Source organism: Colius striatus, chromosome 1, assembly GCF_028858725.1.
Source record: "Colius striatus isolate bColStr4 chromosome 1, bColStr4.1.hap1, whole genome shotgun sequence".
NCBI lineage: Eukaryota > Metazoa > Chordata > Aves > Coliiformes > Coliidae > Colius > Colius striatus.
This window is the reverse complement of record NC_084759.1, coordinates 169521688-169542244: the sequence shown is the minus strand read 5'-3', so window position 1 is coordinate 169542244 and position 20557 is coordinate 169521688. Positions and strand designations below refer to the sequence as shown.

Sequence of the window (20557 nt, the reverse complement as noted above, 5' to 3'; positions counted from 1 at the left end):
AACTAATAGAGGCTGGGCCTTTCCCTGCTGTGGAGATGCTGGATTTGTGGCTAATCCAAGCACACTTCTTGCCTTGAACCCCCCAAAAAGTCACTCTGAGGCACGGTAACGTTTGGCCAGCTCCTGATGTTTCCCTGTTTCCTCACTACCAGCTACTCCATTTCTTCCATTTCAGGTCTGCCTCGTAGTCTCTTCTGCACTTACCTGCTTGGGGATGTTGGTTTAGAAGGGGGTGGGCAGAAGGGCGCGTTACAGCCCCATATCCGCCCACTTCCCTCTAGATATTGCACCTTCCACAGCATCCCACTATTAATCCGGATGAGTCCTCCCCCAAACAAATCTCCCAGGCCAGATAATCCCGTTGCAAGCTGTCCCTTCCACCCCCGGAGGGGCTTGAATTAGGTCAACGAGGTTGATTTTTTGGGGAACGGGGGAGGGGGTGAGGGACACGAGTAATAGTTACACTCACCCCCCCTCCCACCCACCCCCGTGGGTCCCGGAGGAGGCGGGGAGGGAGGCGGGGAGCGGCGGGAGCTTTAGAGCCGATGGCAGCGGTTACCCGGCGGCGAATGCCAGCGGCAAAGGGGCGATGGCGAGGAGCAGGGCGGTTTACGAGTACACGGAGGCGGAAGACAAGAGCATGCGATTGGGATTCCTCCTTATGGCCGCGGGTTTGCTTTCCCTCATGGGGTTGGGGTGCTGCTGGCTTCGCCCGGCTTTGCAGGAGCGGGGCGGCGGCGGTTCCGCCAACTGCACGGTGCTGGCGGTGCGGCAGCTCGGGGAGCGCTTCGCCTGCACCTTCTCCTGCGGGGCTGCCTGCCGCGGAACCGCCCGCTACCCCTGTCTCCAGGTCCTGGTCCGAACCTCCCACTCCTCCGTCCCTGCCCTGCTCCACGAGGACGAGCGGCAGCTCCGCACTAACCCCAAGGTGAGACCCCGAGGGGCGACGCGGCTCCCAAAAGCTGTGTCTGGGATGTGTTTGTGGGGGTGTGTGTGTTTATGTCTGAGGGGTGGCGGTCAGATCCTCACTCCGGAGTCGCGGGGTGTCCTGCACCCGCCCCTTGTGCCCGGCTTTGGGATCCGCGCCCCTGCCCGTTGGGCTGCGGGTTTTTCTCTGTTGGGGGTGTGGGGGGAGGATGGATGAAGTTGCGGAGGGACGTTCCTCCCAAATGCCCCTGTGCTGTTACTCAGCAAAAAAGTGAGTGTGTAGCATTTATTTTACATATATAATATGTGTGTGTGTGTATATATATATATATGTGGTGTATATGTATATATAGTGTGTAGATACACACTGTATATAGTATGACAATGCTATATGGCATCGTGTATCAGTACATTGTGTATATATATATAGTATAACGCTATACCTTTTATATAGTATAATGCTACATATATGCACGCGTACACTATATATATACCTGTATTTTCCTCCGGACAGCCTCAGCTGACCCTTTCCGGGGAGCGGGGCAGCTGCGGGACGCGCCCGGTGCCGGTCCCCGCTCCGACCTGCCGCCGGTAGCCCCGGGACGCCGGCAGGAAGCCGGGGGCCAACTGGTAGAGTCACCCCCATTCCCCCTGAAAGCCCCTGAGACAGGGAACGAGTCGGAGACGTGAATTTCATCTCTCTGACCGAGATGTGGGAGTAGCGCTGCACCGAGCTCGCCTGCCCGAGCGGTGCCCGGTGCTGTTGCGCTGCCTGTCCCGGAGAGTGAAGGCAGTCTCGGAGCTGCTCTCTGAAGCACCAGGAGAAATCTTATGGGAGCCGCTGGCGCTGGGGAGAGGGCTGTGCTGAAGCAGGACTGTCCTCGGTGCTGTTTTCATTCTTCATCTTCACCGTCACGCACACCAAAACGGACCCAACGGAAGAGTCTTTAAAGTTGCATCTTCTAGCAAACAGGATAGTCCGGGGGCACTGTGGGACTTGTGCTTTTTTTTTTCCCTATCTTGGAAGGCAGATATTCTGCTTTGTCCTTTTTCCTTTCCCTCTGAGTAAAGCCTACCTTGCTAGTATGCTGCCTGAGGGGAGGAGGTTTTGTAAAGTACTTTCCAGACAATAAAAATGGTGGTAGAATCACCCCATTCCACCAGAAAGAACCCCAAATCAGGAGTGTATTGGAGAAGGAAATTTCAGCTCTTTGGTTGAGATGTAGATGTAGCGCAGAGCCAAGGGTGGTACCAAGCGTGTTGCAGGGGTCTGCGTGCAGGCGCTGGGGAGCAGACTTGTGTGCCCGGTTTGGGGTGTGCAGCCTCACATCTCTGCAAACATAGTTATATCGACGTGGATCTGTCCCTTGGAATGTGGATTAAGATGCAAACTTGGGGTTTGCGGCGTGATTTTTTCCCTTTGGCAGCTTGTGGGCTTGGAAGGATAGTCAAGGCAAAAATCAGGAGAGCAAGAAAAGGAACAGTAAGTCTGAAGGGATTTGGATTAAATTGTTGGCACCGCTCAGAAGCGATGAGAGATGAAGCTGCAGTGCTGGATGGTGCCTGAAAGCGAAGTGGATGAAACATTGGCCTGTGAGGGAGCTTTGCAAACTTCACCTTTGCCTGGGAGTGCTACTTCCAGGTTGCCAACAAAGAGGGCAGTGGTTACAAAAAGGTGCACTGTGAACACCCAGCTGCCTGAGCACTAGGGCTTCCCTAAACCTCTGTCTTCAGGCGGGCTGGGGGTGGTTGGTGAGATGCCCTTTCAACATGGGGCATCGCCGTATTGCTGCAGAGGGTGCAGCATGACTGGTCCTGAGCACGGCCTGACAGTCCTGTTGTGGCCATCTCCAGCAGGGATGGGGAGTGGGAGGTGGGGGACTGAGCCATACCCCCAGCATGCCTGGGCTCAGCAACTTGCAGCTTCCTCAGTTTCAGCAGTGGCTTTCAAACTGGGCTGTGACCACAAGTCACTCTGAGTAGCTGGAGTGGTTTGGTTTGTTTTGCTTTTCTTCTTTTTGATCCCGTTTTCTTCTGCCTTTCTGAAAGTCCAGTGGGAAGAGGGAGGTTTGCACCTGCCTGGCGGCTGGAAGGCAATTTCTGCAGGGAGGCACCCAGAGCTTGGGAAGCAATGCCTCATAAATATCACTTGGGAGCCCATTTTTGTTTAACAATTAATAAGGAAGCACAGGGGCGTGTGTTGGCAGCGCATGGTGCTTGCACACTTATGAATACTCCTCTTCTCTAGCTTGCCCCTCGTGTCTCTAGGTGTGGGCTGTTTACCCTGGGATATAGGTTGCTGAGGAGTGGATCTGATTTACTAGCAAAAAGGATGTAGTTTTTGATGTAACCTCGTTCTCTGGTAGTAATTGAATTTAACTAAATGGAAAGCAGCATAGAAAAAAAAATGCCCTCTGGTTGTTTCCTTACCTTGAGGAGCTTATGGGAACCAAATACAAAATAAGAAGAAAAGTTGGTTAGGTCTTATTAGTGAAAGACACTCTTTTAATGGAATAAAATACATGTGACTGTCACTTTGGTCCTCAAGTTTAATGTCTCTGTAGCTGGGCAGTTATAGTCTCCTTTTAATTTTTATCCTGAAGCCTCATCATCTGTAAAAGCTTTCAGGATTTTATGCTGAAATAGATTAGCCTTACCAACAGAGTAAGAATCTGCTGGATTGAATGCTTGGGATTCAGTATGTGTTTACGAATGAGCCATTTAACCCTTCCCCTTTCCATCACCTTCTTGCAGCACACTCACTTGTGCTCATGCAATTAGACATACAACATGCTGATCAGTTCCAAGTAACCGGAACACCAACAACACGAATCGACCACTTCTGTTTTGAACAGTCATTAAATTTTACACCCTGTTTCTCTGCTTCTCTGTGTGGTGTAGCAGTTCTTTCTGGTAGAGCAACAGTGGAGAAAAGACATCGTTGAGGCTCCTTACAACACACAACAAGACTGAGTCAGTTGGCAGCTTCACTCCACCCCAAAAATCCCCGGTGTGTTGGACTAAAAATATTCTGCTTTCTGTAGTAGAGTGGGCCGGCATATAAGTGTATTGTCAGCTACACTTCTGTCTGAGCTAGCAAGGTCTAGGTGTAGGAGAAAGAAATTATTGGGTTTTTTTTCTCTCTTGCTTCCTAAGATAATCACATTGATGTACAGCCCAGGATTCATTTTAGCTCTTAAAAGATTATATAGCTGGGTCAGAGTTAATCCAGAAATGTATATATAAAGCAGCAGGCACGATTACATTCGTGTTCAGGCTGAGTGATTGTTGGATTTCTGGTTTTTTATTTAATTGCTGTCTCAGAGGAAGACATTTCAGCGGAGGGACGGTAGCCTTTCTTCAGCTGCCTTGATAGCAATAATAATCTCAGAGATAAAGCTTAAGGGGGATTAATTCCAAAGTCAATTTGTCTCAATGGTTCTGGCCATCTCGTGCGTTGGCGGCACATACAGACAGCACAGGGGCCAGGCGACGGGTTTGCCCGGGTAAGGTGACTGGGGGATACATTGCCTGCTTTCTGGCTTTTTTAGTCTTTTCCCTTGCAATGCTGAAAGTCTTGACTACTGTTCTGCTGAGGAAACTTTTCGGGAAGTGGCTGGTGAGGCTGATGTTAGGAGCTGTGGGGCAGGAGCTGGTTCTCCAGGGGTGCAGATCAGCTCAGCTGCCCCGCAGCTGTGCCAGCTCCTGTCGCTCTCCTTTCCGTAACCACTCAGCCTGCCTAGAAGATACACAGCAATCTCTTCTGTGCACTAGTAATTAGAATGGGCTTTGATTTTCAGACTCTCTTTAAATCTGAACCATGATGGAGGTAGCTGAATACCAAAACATGCCTAACTCTACAATAATTTTAGGAGTGTCTGGTGCATCTGGTGAAGCATCGGTTCTGTGTTTGGGCTGGTGCAGGTGACAGGCAAACTCTGCAGACACTGTCTAGTGATTCCTCTGGAAGCAGCTCCAGTGCTGTGGATAAATCCCACCACCTTCCCATCTTGCCTGGGGGCACCCCTCGCTGCCTCAAGCCTCTGTGAGGGGTTGTGGGTTTGGTCACTCCTGATGGGTTTGTCTGAGCTGGCAGTTGCTCAGCTCCAGCCCCTTCAGTACAGTCAGCTGGGAAAGGGGCATGTTTTTGTTTGTTTTTTATACCAACGGAGCAAGTCCCCTCTCCTCCTCCATCTCCTGCCGCAGTGGGAGATCCAAGCAGGCAGCATTCCTTCACTTTAAGATCGTGATCATAACCCATCAATGTGTTGAGATGCTCACACACAAATTTAGGAGAAAATCAAGGGAGAGAACAGGGGAGAGAAAAGATAATGAAAGGCCCATGGATGAGGACAAGGACAAGGAGAGATTGCTCAGCAAGTGCCATCATGAGAAAACATAGTTGACTTGGGGAGAATAGTTTATTACCAATCAAATCAGAGTAATGAGAAAACTGAATCTTAAAAAAACACCTTTCCCCTGCCCCTCTCTTTCTCCTGCACAGAACTTCAGAGTTCTCTACTTTCTCCCTCCCAGTGGTATAGGACAGGGAGTGGGAATTGCAGTCAATTCACCACACGTCGCTGATCATTCCTCCTCAGGGGAAGGTCTCCTCACACTCTTCCCCTGCTGCAGTATGGGGTCCCTCCCACAGAGGATAGTCCTCCGTGAACTTCTCCACTGTGTTCCTTCCCACAGATTGTAGTTCTTCACAAACCGCCCAGCGTGGGTCTCTCCCACAGGGTGCAGCCCTTCAGGAACAGATTGCTCCATCATGGGTCCCCCATATGGTCACAGTCCTGACAGCAAACCTGCTCCAGCACAGGCTTCCTATGGCATCCCAGCCTCCTTTGGGCATACCCCTGCTCCAGCATGGCGTCCTCCCTGGGCTGCAGGTGCATCTCTGCTCCCCCATGGCCTCCATGGCTGCAGGGACAGGGCTTCACCATGGGCTGCACCACGGGCTGCAGGGGAATATCTGCTCTGGTGCCTGCAGCACCTCCTCCCATCCTTCCTCACTGACCTTGTTGTCTGCAGACTTGTTGCTCTCGCATATTTTTGCTCCCCTCTGCCACTGTGTGCAATTGTCACACAGCAATTTTTCCCTCTTGTCAAATACATTATCCCAGAGGCACTGCTGCCGTTGCTGATGGGCTCAGCCTTGGCCAGCAGTGGATCTGTCTTGGAGCTGGCTGGCATTGGCTCCGTCAGACATGGGGGAAGCTTCTCCCAGCTTCTCACAGGAGCCACTCCTGTAGCCTCTCTGCTACCAAATCTTGCCATGCAAATCCAATACTGTTGGAGGTAAGAAGTGTGAAATTGTTGGCTTTAATGGATGCAGTTATATTTATCTAGAGTTCCCTTTCCACTCCATTTCATCACAAGTTTCTCAAACTGCACAGCACACCACACCACGTGAGGGCTTTCTGCCTCACCAAGAAAATGGTACATGTCCTGTACAACAGCCAGGTGAATGGCCCTTGACAAGTCTCCTGGAGGCTGAGACTGAAGACTTGCTTCTTAGTGGCATTGAGTTGTCTTCTGATGGGCTGACGCCCCTAGTTTGGGCCCTTACGTGTGTTTCCATCTGAGACTTTCTTGGTCTTGTTCTGTAGTCAATGTCTTCTATGCTTGAGACAGCTTCCCTTGGAGCCTACCAAGTCTGGCTTCTTTTTCATAAAAATGTTACTGAATCAGGCAAGAATTAGTCCTTAAAAAGCATGAAATGCAAGCTGGAAGCTAAATCACCATCAAGACTTCACACCTGTGTCTGTTTTCCATGATATGGAAGAATATCTGCTCCAATGAACGGTTTGGAAGGACCAGGAATGTTCCCAGGCATCTGCAGAGACACTGGTGTGGAAGCATCCAGCGGCAACACAGATGTACAATCCTTACAAAACCTTGGCGTAAAGGTATCTCAGCTACTCGCTGACATTTGCACTGAATTGAATCCCGAGCCATCTATCCAAACAGTGGTTTTGATTGAAGGGGGAATATATTAGCCTGGTGCTGATTTTGAGACGTGTAGCTGAGACTGTGTTTGAATTACGTAACAATTCTATCGTTGCTGTGACACAGTGTAGGAGGTGCCATTATGGCGATCATGAATGGATCCGCTGAGAGGGCCTCTGCTCTGTTAGGTGTGTTCTGAATGCTTGATCCTCAGTGTTGGTCTCCAGCTTCATTGGAACTTGTTTAAGAAAAACAAAACCATCAAGGAATCAGAGAGTGGGACAGTTCCCCTGAAAATGGGTGTTGCTGCTGTTGAGCACAAGGTGTCCTAGCTTGCTTTCAGACGCTTGGCATTTGTTTATGTTTTGATGGTAGCATTTCATGCTGTGCCTTGTGGGGAAGGACTGTGGAATTAACCTTTCAGAAGCTGCCTGTTGCCAAAGCAGGAGGTCGTTTCAGGTTCATCCACCACCTCATGGCAGTGAAAGTTGCTAGGTTATGATTCCCTTTCATCTGCCTGCTGGCTGCACCTTGGAGGCTGATACAGATGATCAAGAAAAGTCCCCAAGAAGTGTCCTTGGGAGGCTGAGATCAGCTGCCTACATGGATCAAAAGGGCCCAAAATGTATGTATGTCATATTGATGGGAACTGTGCTGGCATCCTGGGGAGGCAAACCAGCTCATATTTGTGAGGCCTGTGGTAAGTCCACATTGGAGTTGGACCTTGGGTGTTCACTGCAGCTCAAGGTCTTCATCATGCTGAGGAAATGTTTCAGGGTGACCCTTGCGATTCATATGATGATGATTTTGCCTCTGGCAGGGATCACTCCTCTCTTCAAGACTGTTAATTCTTGACAATCTCAAGCAATGAGGTCTCACTGATTTACAGCAAGCCCCTGGATGTCTCCTTTATGTTCTCCACATGAAGATAAACAGGAAGAGATGCAAATGAATCCAGTGTATATTTTGTCAACTGTTGTTGGGATTACTTTTTTGAAAGAATGATGTGAAGTTTGAAGCTTGTTCTCAGCTTCCAGGTGTCCCTTCCATAGGAACTGGCAGTACTCCCATGTTCTGACAGGAAAAGATGGACATGTTGCTTAGGGAAGCTGTTTGTGGGTTCCTTTACATCTTTGAAACCAAGCAAAATCCCTGCCCTGAAAAAACTCCATTTTCAATAGCTTCATATTGAGTTAAAAGTCTGGGGACTAACATGAATTGTGAAGTCCTCTGTGACAGAGCTGTCCTTGGAAACTGTTACAGCTTCCTACTTGTTTGATCAGATGGACTGATCAAACAAGATTCCTTTTCCTCTTGGGAAAAGGAATCTCTGCAGTTGTTCCTAAGCCTGAAACTTAGGACACAAGGGTAGACGACAGTTCACCGGGTTGTGAAATTTGTGAAGGAGTCACATCATATTTGGTGAAAGTGGGAAGTCTTTAAAGGATCCAGAGAAAGCTTGGTCAGCAGAGGAGTGGTAGGGTGGTGGTCATACTTTCATACCAAGAGACAAAAGGAGACCCAGCCATGAGGAAGAAACATTTCAGAACATACAGGGAAGCTGCACGCTAGAGATGGTACCACAGAAAAAGGAGTTTCGGAGAGCACTGTGGAAATTTAGGCAGAACAATGTGTATTGATACCTAGTTGTTTTGTCTCTTTCTGCATCTTCTGTGCTGGCTAAAAGGTGGTTGCCGTGGAGGATTCTGAGTAAAGCCTGTTGATTTCTACTGTCTTATATCCCTATATTGCAGGACTGTACCTCAAAGTTGAGGGCTTGGGGAAGAGCAGGTGTAGATTACAGTCAGACACAGGCAGCAAACATACACGCTGTGATTTCCGTCTTAGATAATATTGCCTGCCTAGCAACTTCTCTGGTTTGGTTGTGTACTTTGGAGGCATCAGTGCTCCTTGTGCACAAACACATCTGTGCAGCAGCTGTCGACAGACTTGACACAAAGAGTCCCAAGGGCAACGCTGGTTCTGCTCTGTCCCCTGACAGCCACCAATGATCTGCACCATCCCACCAGGTCCCTTCCCTGCTCAGCCCAGGGCCCAGCACTCCCAGCTTTCTCTACTCCAGTATTTTTCTTCGTTAAGCCTTTCAGCTCCTGCAGATTCTGCCAGTCTGAAGCATGGAAGATACTAGCAGCAATTGTATATGCTCACAGAAGTGGTCAGGTTTTGTTACATGATCGGGCCAATAACATCCTGAGATTTCTTCCATCTCCTTGGAATGGCAAAGAGTCCAGCTGTTGTAGGGTGGGGATGGACTTGTAGGTCTGTACAGCTTGGATATAGAGTATAAGTGGGGCATGGTAAGCCCCTGTGAAACCTGACCAGATGGAGAGGGAGAGGAAGCACTCACTAGGCAAGGGAAGTCTCAATGATCTTTATTTTTAAGTTAGAGAGGGTATCTCTCTGTTATTATTGACTTCAGGATACTGTGAAGGTTAGTGTGATCCTCCTTGGTGATCCCTCTGGGGGCTTCCCACACCCTGCACCCCCTTCTTCCTCATCCTACCTAAGTAAGAGGCTTTTTAGCTACTTTCACAGTCACTCTTTTCTGCTTGAAGCTCCCAGTTTTAAAGGAATTACAGATCATCTGTGCAGCTGGGGCCTTGCTGTCCGTGTGTCCTCCAGGCTAAAAAGCCTTTATGTTATCCAGGGATCAGTAAAGCTGTGTTACTAAGTTTGGTTCGACATCTCCTGTGATGATCTCCCGTGTGGATGCCTGGTAACAACTGGAGGGGTTGTGCTTGGACACAGATCCTGAGGCTGCCAGCACTGGATTCAGAGGAAAATTAGTTTTTTCTTATTTAACTCCTTATGGCTAACAGGGGAGGGTGCTGGGCCAAAGATGAGGCTTGGAAACATGGTGTGTGCATGGTGTGTGACCCAGAGTGGAACCTCTGAAAGTACACTCCCAAGTGCACCACGCTGGGGGAGAAACTTCCCTTGATCTCTTTGGGCTTCGAAGCAGATGTCTGAGGGTGAGATTTGCAGATAGCTCAGCTGCACACTCAACTCTCGCTGGCTTCTATAGAGTAGAAGCAGATGCTGAACCTTTCTGCTGAGGTGGGGCTTTATACTTGCTGTGCTCATTGCCCCATGCTGGAACAGTGGAAGAATACCTGTCTTTTCCCAGTGAGTATCAGACCTCCTACCATCTGGGAAAGCTTGCTGGAATATTTTGGTTATCTATTAGCACTGTGCTAAACAAAATCTGTGATTATGTGCTTGCTTGAAAATAAGTAGATCAAATCCAATCCATGTAGCTGGCTAGGAATACATCACAATGACACAATAATTTTTCCATTTGTGTGTAAAAAACCCAAGGTGTTACATGACAGGTTGTTTTGGTAACAGAACAAAACATGACGAAGCCTTTATTTTGTTCCTGAATGCTGGCATGTTCTTCTTTTCCAGTACCTGCAGGGAGTAATTAGCAACTGAAGTTCAGCTAACTTTGTTTTTGTTTCTTTGGAGATTGTCCTTTTTATTCTCTGCCCATTTCAGTCACGCTGGTATTATGAGGAGAATGCAGAGAAGGGGATGTGCTGCGTTGCTGAGCGCAGCAGTGACTGTGTTTTGCTCCGTGTGTTGGCAGTGCTCGTACATCCCTCCCTGCGCAAGGGACGATCAGGAGAACTCCGAGAACGTCACCTACAAGCAGAAATACTGGAAAGAGAAAGTGGGTTCGCAACCATTTACATGCTATTTCAACCAGCACTTGAGGTAAGTAACCTCCAGTTGCAAAGGCAGAAGTGCTTGTGCATCTGTTTAACAGCTGCCCCTTCGTTCTGTCTGAAAACATGTATAAACGCAGGCAGATGTGTGTACACACACCCCATAGAGTGATGTGGTTTGTCACACAGAGTTTAGTGTAGAACTTTGCAAGACAGCTCTATTGATGAAAAGCTATGTAGAAAGCAGAGCAGTGTTTTTACAGCTTGAAGTAAAATTACAGAACTCTGTTTCTCTTGAAACACATAATTTAATGGGAAAAAAAAAAGCACCTTGGCCTTTAACACTCAGATGGCAAATTTCTGACTTTGATATTAACATTACCTCCCTCTACAGAAGAGAAATCCTACCGTGTTTGTGAGGGGCTAGAAAAAAACCAGGAGATCAGTAAATAACACAAACCAACTCAGGGATTTTCTTCATAGAGGACTAATGAATTGGATCATTTAAGAAGCGCTCACAGAACTGACCATTTTCATACACGCTTGCAGAGTAGAAAGTTGTAACTGAAAGCACATCCTCTTCTGTTTCCATTCTTCATCATCAAGACTTCTGCCAATCTTGATGTGACTTGCACATGCATAAGCCTGATGCATGGTTTCCTTCCTTCATTAAATGGGAAGAGGAGGGAGTTCTTTTGCCTCTCTCTTTCTGATGGTGATGGTGTGCCGGGAAATAAAACTTGCTGTTGCAGGCTCACTGGCAGGATTTTGGACAACACAGCAATGATTGGGATGATAGCTCCATGTAGACAAGGAGATGGAAAGTGAATGTTTAAGATCTCCTGATCAGCCAAGGTTTTATGTGGTTTAGACTCCAGTTTTGGAGGATATGACATTTGCTTGATTTGATCAGAGTGAGTAATTTTTGCAGAGCTGGGGAGACCATTCCTGGTTGTTAAGTTAAGCATTTAAATAAATATCTGACACATCACGGACTAAAGGAAGAGGTTGGTCCTGCCCCACTATCCCTCAGAAGTTAAACAGATGAGGAAGACCTAGGTATAGCTTGGTGCTTACTGGTGCAATTCAGGAGTCAGTGTGCGAATGCTGGCATCAGATATTTAAGACAGGAGGAAGACAGATGCCAATGTGTGGGCTAGGACCTTGGTGGAACCTGGGATCTGGAGCAGGCTGGCAGGCAGAGAGGTGCCTGTCTCTGCTGTGGATGGCCCCCTGAGTGCCGTGGCAGCTTCAGCTTCCTAGGCTGGCTATGATTGCTGTGCCCTCCTTGGAGAGACTGTAGACCCAGTTGACTGTGCCCAGGATGACAGTGTGTTGTCCCTGATTAACTCTTTGTAGAGGGAAACTACCAATACTTTGCAACAAAACTAGATGGTTCACAGTGGGGAAAGGAGCACTGTCTCCACCATGCAGAGGTTGAAACTTTGGGCACCCTGTGTGGTGACATCAGAGCTGGCAGGGACCTTCTTGGGAGCTGCTTTGGTCAGCAAGGTGCCAACGCTTGGATGTGCTAACCAGGAGCTGAGTGATGCTGTTGGCTTGCTGCCAGTTCCCTGCACTACTGAGATGTGAGGCCCACAGCAGCTGCTGCCTGAGTGAGCAGGGCAGGCAGGAATATGGAATATTCTGCAGGAGACACCATGGCTAGGATTCATCTGAGCTAGTGTGGACAGGATGCTGTGAAAGTTAGTCTGTGAAGAGAATTAAGAGCCTTTCATCTTACCCAAAGATAAATGCCTATATGTCAGATGCTCAAAGGTGTTTATTTATCTTCTGTAAAGGATCTTAAGGTGACGTGCTTGGGTGCAGACACCCAGGCGGTAGGTATCCAAAGCTAGGTGAGCTAGGTCTCACATCACATCTGTAGATGAAGCAAAGGCAATTTTTTTCTGAGGCTGCATGCTATCTGGGGTCTTCCATTTGTATAGGTGCACACTGAGGAATTGGACAGCACCCAGGCAAATTTCCTTATAGTTGCTGCATCCTATACTGCTAGATGTCCTTGCTAAATGCAACCGTTTTCTTGAAGTGCTGCCTTTTGCTGATCATACAGCAATTCAAGTACAGCAAAAGAGAGGCTGGCTGCCAGAGATACTTGAAGATAGCTTGAGCTGAAATGTGTACACCATCTATTTTGTTCTGGAGACAGGAACGAGCTTAGAAAGATAAGTTTTGCTGACTAGGAATGTGCTTGCTTAGGTATAATTTTAAAGCTATGGTGACTAAACAGCTTGTGAAGCAGTAAACATAAAAACCGAGGGGAAAAAAAACCTCCTCTATTTACTTTAAAGTGTGCATGTTTTCTGTCAGTATTTTTTAACTGTGTAGATGAAATAACTCTTCTGTACCACTCTGGATAAAACACATAGAATAGAGTGATAGGTTCCAAAGAGAGAGTAGTATTCACAATATTAGTCCTGTCTGTTTTGAAACAGCAGATTAAAACTCTAGGTAAATGTCTAGGCAATAAATAAGTGTTGTTTCCTCTTCATCAAACTAAATTTAGCATCATTCTTAGGATTGTTGTGCACTGTTAGGAAACACCTCCCATCAGTTTGGTGGAGCACATTTCAGCAGCCTACTTTGAAAAGAAGAAAGGGATACAATTAGTACAAAAGGAGTGAGAAGGAGACTTGGCAATTTCATTCTCTGTTAATACAGAGAAGTCCAGCACAACTACCTATCTGACCCTGCTTCTGCAGGGGGGCTGGACTAGATGATCTGTAAAGGCCCCTTCCAACCTCTACCATTCTATGATTCTATGATGTTTATCTTGGGGAACCAAAGTGCAGCTTAGCTTGGAGCTCAGAGCTTCATTGAGGAGAGAGGTTTTGCTTTGCCACTGTAGTTACTTACCTTTGGTGTTCCACTCTGTGTATTTGGGCCAAGTGGTTCAAGCTGCATGGGACAGTTGCTTTTCTAGATCCCAGAGGAAAGTGCCTGCCTGTTGGCATGATGATACTTTGGTCTGAGGGGAGCCTTGCTCATCAGAAACCAACCTCCAGTGTTTCAGAGCACAAAATAAATGCCAAATTCAGATAGAGTTCTCTGGCTGTTGCCGAGTTTGAGCTCTAGTGCTTCAGTGGCTGTTTCTCTTACAGCAAGTGTCTCAGGGGAGCGTAGTAGCCATGATTGCTTGCAAACAAGTGTCACAGCTGCATGCCCTAAACTGGGAAAGAGACCTGTGAGAATGGGTGGGATGGGGGAGATCCAGATTTGAAGAGTAAATGCTGTGTGGTGATTAGTGACCACCTGTACAGTGTTGGATACTTTGCAGGCTCTTTATCTGCAGAAGCCAAGACTGCTCAGGTAATAGTGCTGCTCGTTCATAAATGGCAGAACAGAAATCTTTGTTTGCTCTGCAACTACACAGTTTTCTAAATTAATTCCCTCCAGTCAGAAGATGGTGTTGTTTCCTATCCTTTGTTTTTCTGTATCACCTGTGGAGTAGGGCTCAGGCCCAAGAGGGAAAGGACTCCAGCTGAGGATCTCTGCCTCTTGCAACATCAGGGGGAAAAAAGTACAGATGAGTTCTTGTCATTGTGAAGAGATGTAAATATTTGTTGTCAAAATAAGTGCATGCAGATTGCAAACATCTGTAAATTCAGATTGTGTGAATACAAAACATATTTGTAAGGTTTCCCTGTCCCATGCCCCTGCCTCTGTCAGCTTTCGCTGTGCTACATAAATTGGACCCTGTGGCGCATAAGTGATGACTGAATTGTTTATGTGCCTGTAAAATTTTGGTCCTACATGACTTTTTGGTAATCCCTGCACTGCAGTTCTTCCCACAATGTTCAGTAGTTGCTCCAAAGGCTCTGATGAAGGCTTGTTTTATCCAGTGTCTATTTGAACTGCTTGGCAGCAGCTGAAGGGGATGTGTTGCATAATCATAGAATCATAGAATCATTTCAGCTGGAAGAGACCTTTAAGATCATCAAGTCCAGCCTTTGCCCCAGCCCTATCAACCACTAGACTGTTTCCCTAAGTGCAACATCCAACCATCTCTTAAACACCTCCAGGGACCATGACTCCACGGCCTCCCTGGGCAGCCCATTCCAATGCCTGACAACCCTTTCAGTAAAGAAACTCCTCCTCATATCCAGCCTGAACCTCCCCTGGCGCAACTTGAGGCCATTCCCTCTTGTTCTACTTGTTACTAGGGGGAACAGACCGAGCCCCGCCTCACTACAAGTTCCTTTCAGGTAGTTGTAGAGAGCAATAAGGTCTCCCCTGAGCCTTCTTTTCTCTGGGCTAAACAGCCCCAGATTCCTCATGTGTTCCTCATATATGCTCCAAATCCTTTACTAGCTTGGTAGCCCGTCTCTGGATCCTCTCCAGCACCTCAATGTCCTTCTTGTAGAGAGAGGCCCAAAACTGGACACAGTATTTGAGGTGCTGCCTCACCAAAGCTGAGTAAAAAGCCCAATGTAAGCCATATGCCACTGGGGTGTTTTTCCTGGTCAGCAGCATTTGCCTGGATGGTCCTTCTTGAGCCACATGGGCTCCTTCTCATCACAGGCCCTGGGCTATGGCAGCAGGGCAGTGGGCTTGAGGTCTCCTGCAGCATGTCAGGGCTGATTTTCCCTGCTTGCTTTGGAAGCTGTTATTTGCCATTGTTTGCAACCTCAACACCAAAAAGCAGAGGTAAAAGGAGTTATCTTGTAAAGGAAAATATATACTTTTTTTTTTCAATAACTCATCTGCTGTAAAAGCTGCATCTCAGTGGGACTCTCTGCTGCTGTTACACCCTCTAAACTGTTTTACAGAGTGCTTTCCATAACTACTGTCAGCTGTGGTAACACACTTGCAGGTAAAGGCTCCTCATCCAGCCTCCGTTGAGCTCAGGCCTCTGTCCTCCTGTCACCCCAGTGCTCACCCATGCCCTCCCCTATGCCCTGCAACATCTCTGCACAAGTCAGCAGATGGAAGAAAGAGGAGCTGGTCCTAACAGGAAAGGGAAGGAATCATACAAATGTAAAGAAACACCGTTAAAAGCTGCCAAAGTTGATATTCCATAGGCTGTTAAGGCAGATAACCGGGACATCCAGGAGCATGCAGTCTATCTGCTGGCAGTGTTGTCTGCCTTTATTTGCTTTTCTCATTCACTCCTTGGGTCCAGCAGTGCTTATCTGCACTGGAAAGTTAATTAGGGATAAGATAAAGAGCAGCTGAAAGCACAGTAGTTCTTCCTGAATAACCATGTCAATTAAACCCAGTAGGAACAAGGCTGAGCTTTGTCCCACCATTTTTTTAACATCAAGGGGCTGCATTCCAGAGCGACTCTGAGCTCTCCCACGCACTGGCTCACTGTCCAGGAGTGTTTCTCCCTCATCTTGTCTGAAGAAGGGCATTTAATGTCTTAAACATGGTGTTGACTGTCATTTAATGTTTGGGGGAGATTGTCATGACTTGATGCATTGGTTGAAGAGATGTGAGCAGTCAATGGTGAATTGCTGCACACCTTCTGCCATGTAGGGATCACACAGGGACTCTCACTAAAGACAGCAATAACATCCATCTGATCCCAAACCTCATCCTGAGGCTTCACTAAATGCCTCTGTAAGTCTTTGACTGTTTTCCAGAAAGAGAAACCCTTTTAAATTACTAGGTTGCAGGAGTTACAGTCGCACCTATAATGAGTGTTTGGCATCCATCACCTTTGGTACAAGACCTTGTCCAAAATATGTAAGATTCAATCAAAACGGTACCTTGCTCTCCTGCATTACACTTGCTATTCTTTAACTGAATCCAGTTTTACAGTTTGTTTGCTTGCCCCTTGTTTTTGAACTCTTTGATTACTATCTCCTTTAAAAGAAATGATTTGTCACTTTGTCACTCTGAGAGCCGTGAGGGTTGAAGGCTGCTTACTTATGGCTTCCTTGCCAATTAGCTCTCTGTTATTCACAGATGATGACACACTAACTATGAGGGAAGCAGTATTACACCTCCTGTGAAAGGATTTTTCTGTTCAGGTGCTGTCATTTATGCGACACACACTGCTGAGTTTGTGCCCATACAGTTAATATTATTTTATTCAATTTGTGGTCTCCGCGTGTGCCTGATTATGTGTCTGGAGGATTTGGGTTGAGCAGACTTCACGTGGTCCACTATTGAATACACCTGGGTTTCTTTTGTTAATTTTTTTATGTTATTGAGTTTCAACTTTTATATAGTTGAGCTGCTTGTAAGTAGAGTCTTATTCTGCTCCGTACTACACAGAGATGCACAATGCCAGTCCTGGGGACTTGCAGTCTGGCACAGTGGAGAGGAACCTCCACAAGGCAATTTTGGGGGAAAGACCTAGAAATGCAAATGGGGGTGTAATTAAATCAGAGATTGGGTGCAGCCTGGAAGTTTGGCTCCCCCAGCTCCTTAAGGATGGATAAAACCCAGTGGATTTGCAGGTATCTTTGTTAATTAACTTCTTGGTGAAGAAAACAGAGTTTTTTCTTGTTTCCCCTATAGGGAATGTTTTCTTAGTGCTGCTTTCTAATCAGGATGAAGCTGTTGAGGGAGAGACGGCACAGTCATTTTTCAGGTGTATGTTCCCATGTGCCACTCAGCTGAGAGAGCTGAATTCCCAGGACCCAGATGGATGAGCTTGTGTTGCCAGGATTTTAGGTTGTGAGGTTTGATGCTCCAAGGAGTGTCAGGAAGCATTGACAAAGCAATGCGGGATGAGAGTGTTCAATGTGAGTGAGAACCAATATGAGTCAACACTATGTGTGTTTTCCTAGTTAGAGAAAGTTCTGTTTTCTTCCTTTGCAGATAGTTTTCCAGCAGACCGCATGTCTCTGGCTGTAGCTGGGAAAGCAGCAGTGAAGTGCAAATGCCACGAGACTGATTTAATAACTGCTAAACTGCAGGGAGAGCAGAAAGAGCCACAGCTAAGGAAAACCTGCCATCAGATTTCCCAACCAACTTCCCAGACTTGGAAGAGGCAGATGGACACTTGATCTTTCAGATATGTGGCATGGCTGAATTTCCAAACCTCTTGAGATGTCTCCTCCTTGCTATTGTCCTCCTCCCTCCATTTCCCTTTGGAAATGCATAAATCTGTCACAGAGCTAACTGTGAGTGTGTGTTAGATGCTGCTGGCAGAGGCACGGGGGGTCAGATCTTCAGGGGCTTCTCCTCAAAGTGTCCCTGTAGGAATGTACTCAGGTTGACTGAGCAGCTGGTGTTTGCAGTACCAAATTGCAGCTTATTGCTGAAGTAGCCTCTTCTGGGAAGGAGCTGAGTTGGGAACCTCCAGCACCTCGGGGCCGGGCAGGAGTCCTCCTGGGGGTAGGTTTCGTGCAGGCCTTTGCCTGCCGGTGTGGCTGGACTGGGCAGAGCCGCCAGCAGTGCAGTGCTGAGCACAGGGACTGGCTTTCCATCTGGGCCCAAACCACTGCCAGGGCTTATCCAAGAGCCTCCATGTAGGCCAATGGACATGTCAGGGCTCATATCTCAAAGGGAAGCTAATTGCTCTTTAAACTCATTGTGATGCCCCATGCTGCTGGAGGTAGATATGTGCAACTGCTGCCTTGTATTCTGTTTTGGCTGGAGTGTTGTTTCGATCCACTGTATTAAAGCTATTGTCTGTCTCACGGCTGTTCATGGTGGCCGTGACCCCTGGAAGACCTAAAGTACCAACGCTTTCTAATTTGTTTAAAATCTAAATGCACTTGTAAGCCTGTAAACACTGCAAGTGGTGAGCCCTCGCTGCCCACCACGTGTGCTGGTCATAGACGGGCAAACAAAAGCAGTGAATGAAATGTTCCACTTCATCATTTTCTAACACTGCTGCAAATAAAACATCTGTATTGTTTCTGTGGCACATGAATTGATGATGCTGAGTTGATTTATATTTTCTCCTCCTTCTGCTCCTCCTCTTCACAGGCCAGATGATGTGATGCTGAAGCGCACCCATGATGAGACTGTCCTCTTGCATTGCTTCCTCTGGCCTCTGGTTACATTCCTGGTCGGGGTCCTCATAGTTGTCCTAACCATCTGTGCCAAGAGCTTGGCAGTCAGGGCTGAGGCAATAAAAAAGAAGAAGCATTTGTAAATGGCAAGGCTGCTGATGGAAAAGAAAAAGCTGCAAGAAGGTCTCAAGTGGGGCAACTTGACACACCTGCAGGGCAGCAGCTGCACCTCCTTCCAGTGTCTCATCCGACCTTGGAGTTGCTCTTGCCTCAGGATTATCCTTGGGAGACTGCCCTACGAAATGTCAGCTAATGCTTTTTCTGCTATGACAGTAAATAAGTATATTCCACCAGAACCAAATGTACACTGCACCAAATATGCTGTATGCTGTTAGTCCCAAACTTGCAGCTACCTGGGTCCTAGGGCTATGGAGGGACAGTTTATAAAAAACCCCTGGTGATGCTCATTTCATCTCCACAAAGCAATCCTCACTATTGTTTACTACTAAATAGCAGAAATAGTTACTTTATGATAGACTGTATTTCCAAAATAATAAAGCTTGGTTGTTTGGGGTTTTTTTTAAGCTTTGGGATTTTTGTTTGGGTTTTTATTTTGGTGGGGCTTTATTTTGGTGGGTTTTTAATTTTTTTTAAAGCTTTAAGAGAAAAATAACACTGTGCTGATTTGATTTGGGTTTTCTTTTCACCATGTAGGATTTTATTTTAAAATTCAAATTTTAACTTATATCTAGTCAAAATCTTTCATCATCTCCTGTTTATTTTGAAGGAATCTAGAAATCTTCTCAAAAACCTTGCCAATTATTAGAAAAGATGATTAAATATTGGATCTAATTATTTTGCCTCAATGGTGTTCAGTCCCTATGGTTGTTGCTGTTACTGTTGAGTTACCCTCTTCACTAAAATCCTCTCAGGTTGTAAGGAACGGGGATCTGGAGTGGTTCTACATAACTAGGTTTTACCAGCAATTTCCTCAAGTAGCAGAGTGCCTGAGTACTTGCTGAGGGCAGCCTGTGAGCCGTGGTGTCACATGTCACCAGTCCCCAGGGATGGCTGGAGAAGGACATCAACTCTTTGTAGGGCTCTTTATGTTTGCTGCTGGACTGCCCATCCAAGTCACACCAGCTCCACACAGGGTCCCTCCAAGGGGATGCTCTAGAGCACGTGTGTGTCAGACTGAGCACGGCATCTTGCTGGGTCACCTTTCTGTGCTCATCCCAGCTCCTCGCTGTGTGTGAAGGTGGTATCAGCCCCCATCTGCTTTCTCAGCACTGGGATTTCCATATTTCTGGCTGTTTTCCCGAGCACCTCCATGGCACACGACATCAGGGATTGAGAGCAGCGTAGCTGTGTGGCACCCCTGGGGCCAGCTCTGCAGCTTTGCAGGGCTGACATGCAGCAAAGAGGAAAAGCCACATGGCCCAGCCAGGAAAGTCAGTCTCTCAGCATGTGATTACTGGCAAAACATGTTAATCTACATTAACAATTCTGCAGTTCTGACCATACTGTTCATTGTAGTAATCTCTGATATTCAGTTATTATGTTTAAATACCTTGTGTTTTGTTGTGCTTTTGACACGTTGGAGTGGTATTTCCTGAGGACGAGGAGAGTGCTGGATTTGCAAGCCTGAAAGCTTTGTTGGCACAAGGTACCATGACAGATCTGCTTGTATTGCCCAGTGTCTGTCTCACATTAATAGTATTGTGCATTTGAAATCTGATTTCCATAAGGCTTCTTATTCTGTAAACTTGCACATGTTATGGGCATTGTGTTGCTCAGTGATAAAGGCAGCAGAGCGACTGGAGGTCATTCCCCACTCGCCTTCCTTCTTGCTGTATGACTTTTTGAGAGTCCTCTGGTCCACACTGGGATAACTGTTCCTTCAAAGAACATCTGTTAAGGAAACCTGTTTGTGGAGGCAGGAACTTGACGCTTCTTAGCTAGTTATTTTGCCTTAAAAATCTGATTAGTGTTGGTTACACATGTTCAAGTACTTCCAGTTCTGTGCATGAAAAGTGCTGCTTGAATGAAAAT

At 47.0% G+C, this 20557-nt stretch overlaps 1 protein-coding gene across 1 annotated transcript; it reads left to right on the top strand.

Moving 5' to 3' along the window:
- The first annotated feature begins 589 nt into the window (after window positions 1-589).
- KCNMB4 (potassium calcium-activated channel subfamily M regulatory beta subunit 4) lies at window positions 590-18648 on the top strand. The gene is made up of 3 exons (XM_062002628.1): window positions 590-928; window positions 10493-10620; window positions 18480-18648. Exons 1-3 carry the CDS (start codon window positions 590-592, stop codon window positions 18646-18648), a joined length of 636 nt encoding a protein of 211 aa, XP_061858612.1.
- The last annotated feature ends 1909 nt before the right edge of the window (window positions 18649-20557 follow it).

Excerpts from the sequence above, each read along its gene's own strand:
- KCNMB4 (XM_062002628.1), top strand. The coding sequence starts at position 590 with ATGGCGAGGAGCAGGGCGGTTTACGAGTACACGGAGGCGGAAGACAAG. Across the intron at positions 929-10,492 it reads AGCTCCGCACTAACCCCAAG|TGCTCGTACATCCCTCCCTG; the intron begins GTGAGACCCCGA and ends GTGTGTTGGCAG. Across the intron at positions 10,621-18,479 it reads TATTTCAACCAGCACTTGAG|GCCAGATGATGTGATGCTGA; the intron begins GTAAGTAACCTC and ends TCCTCTTCACAG.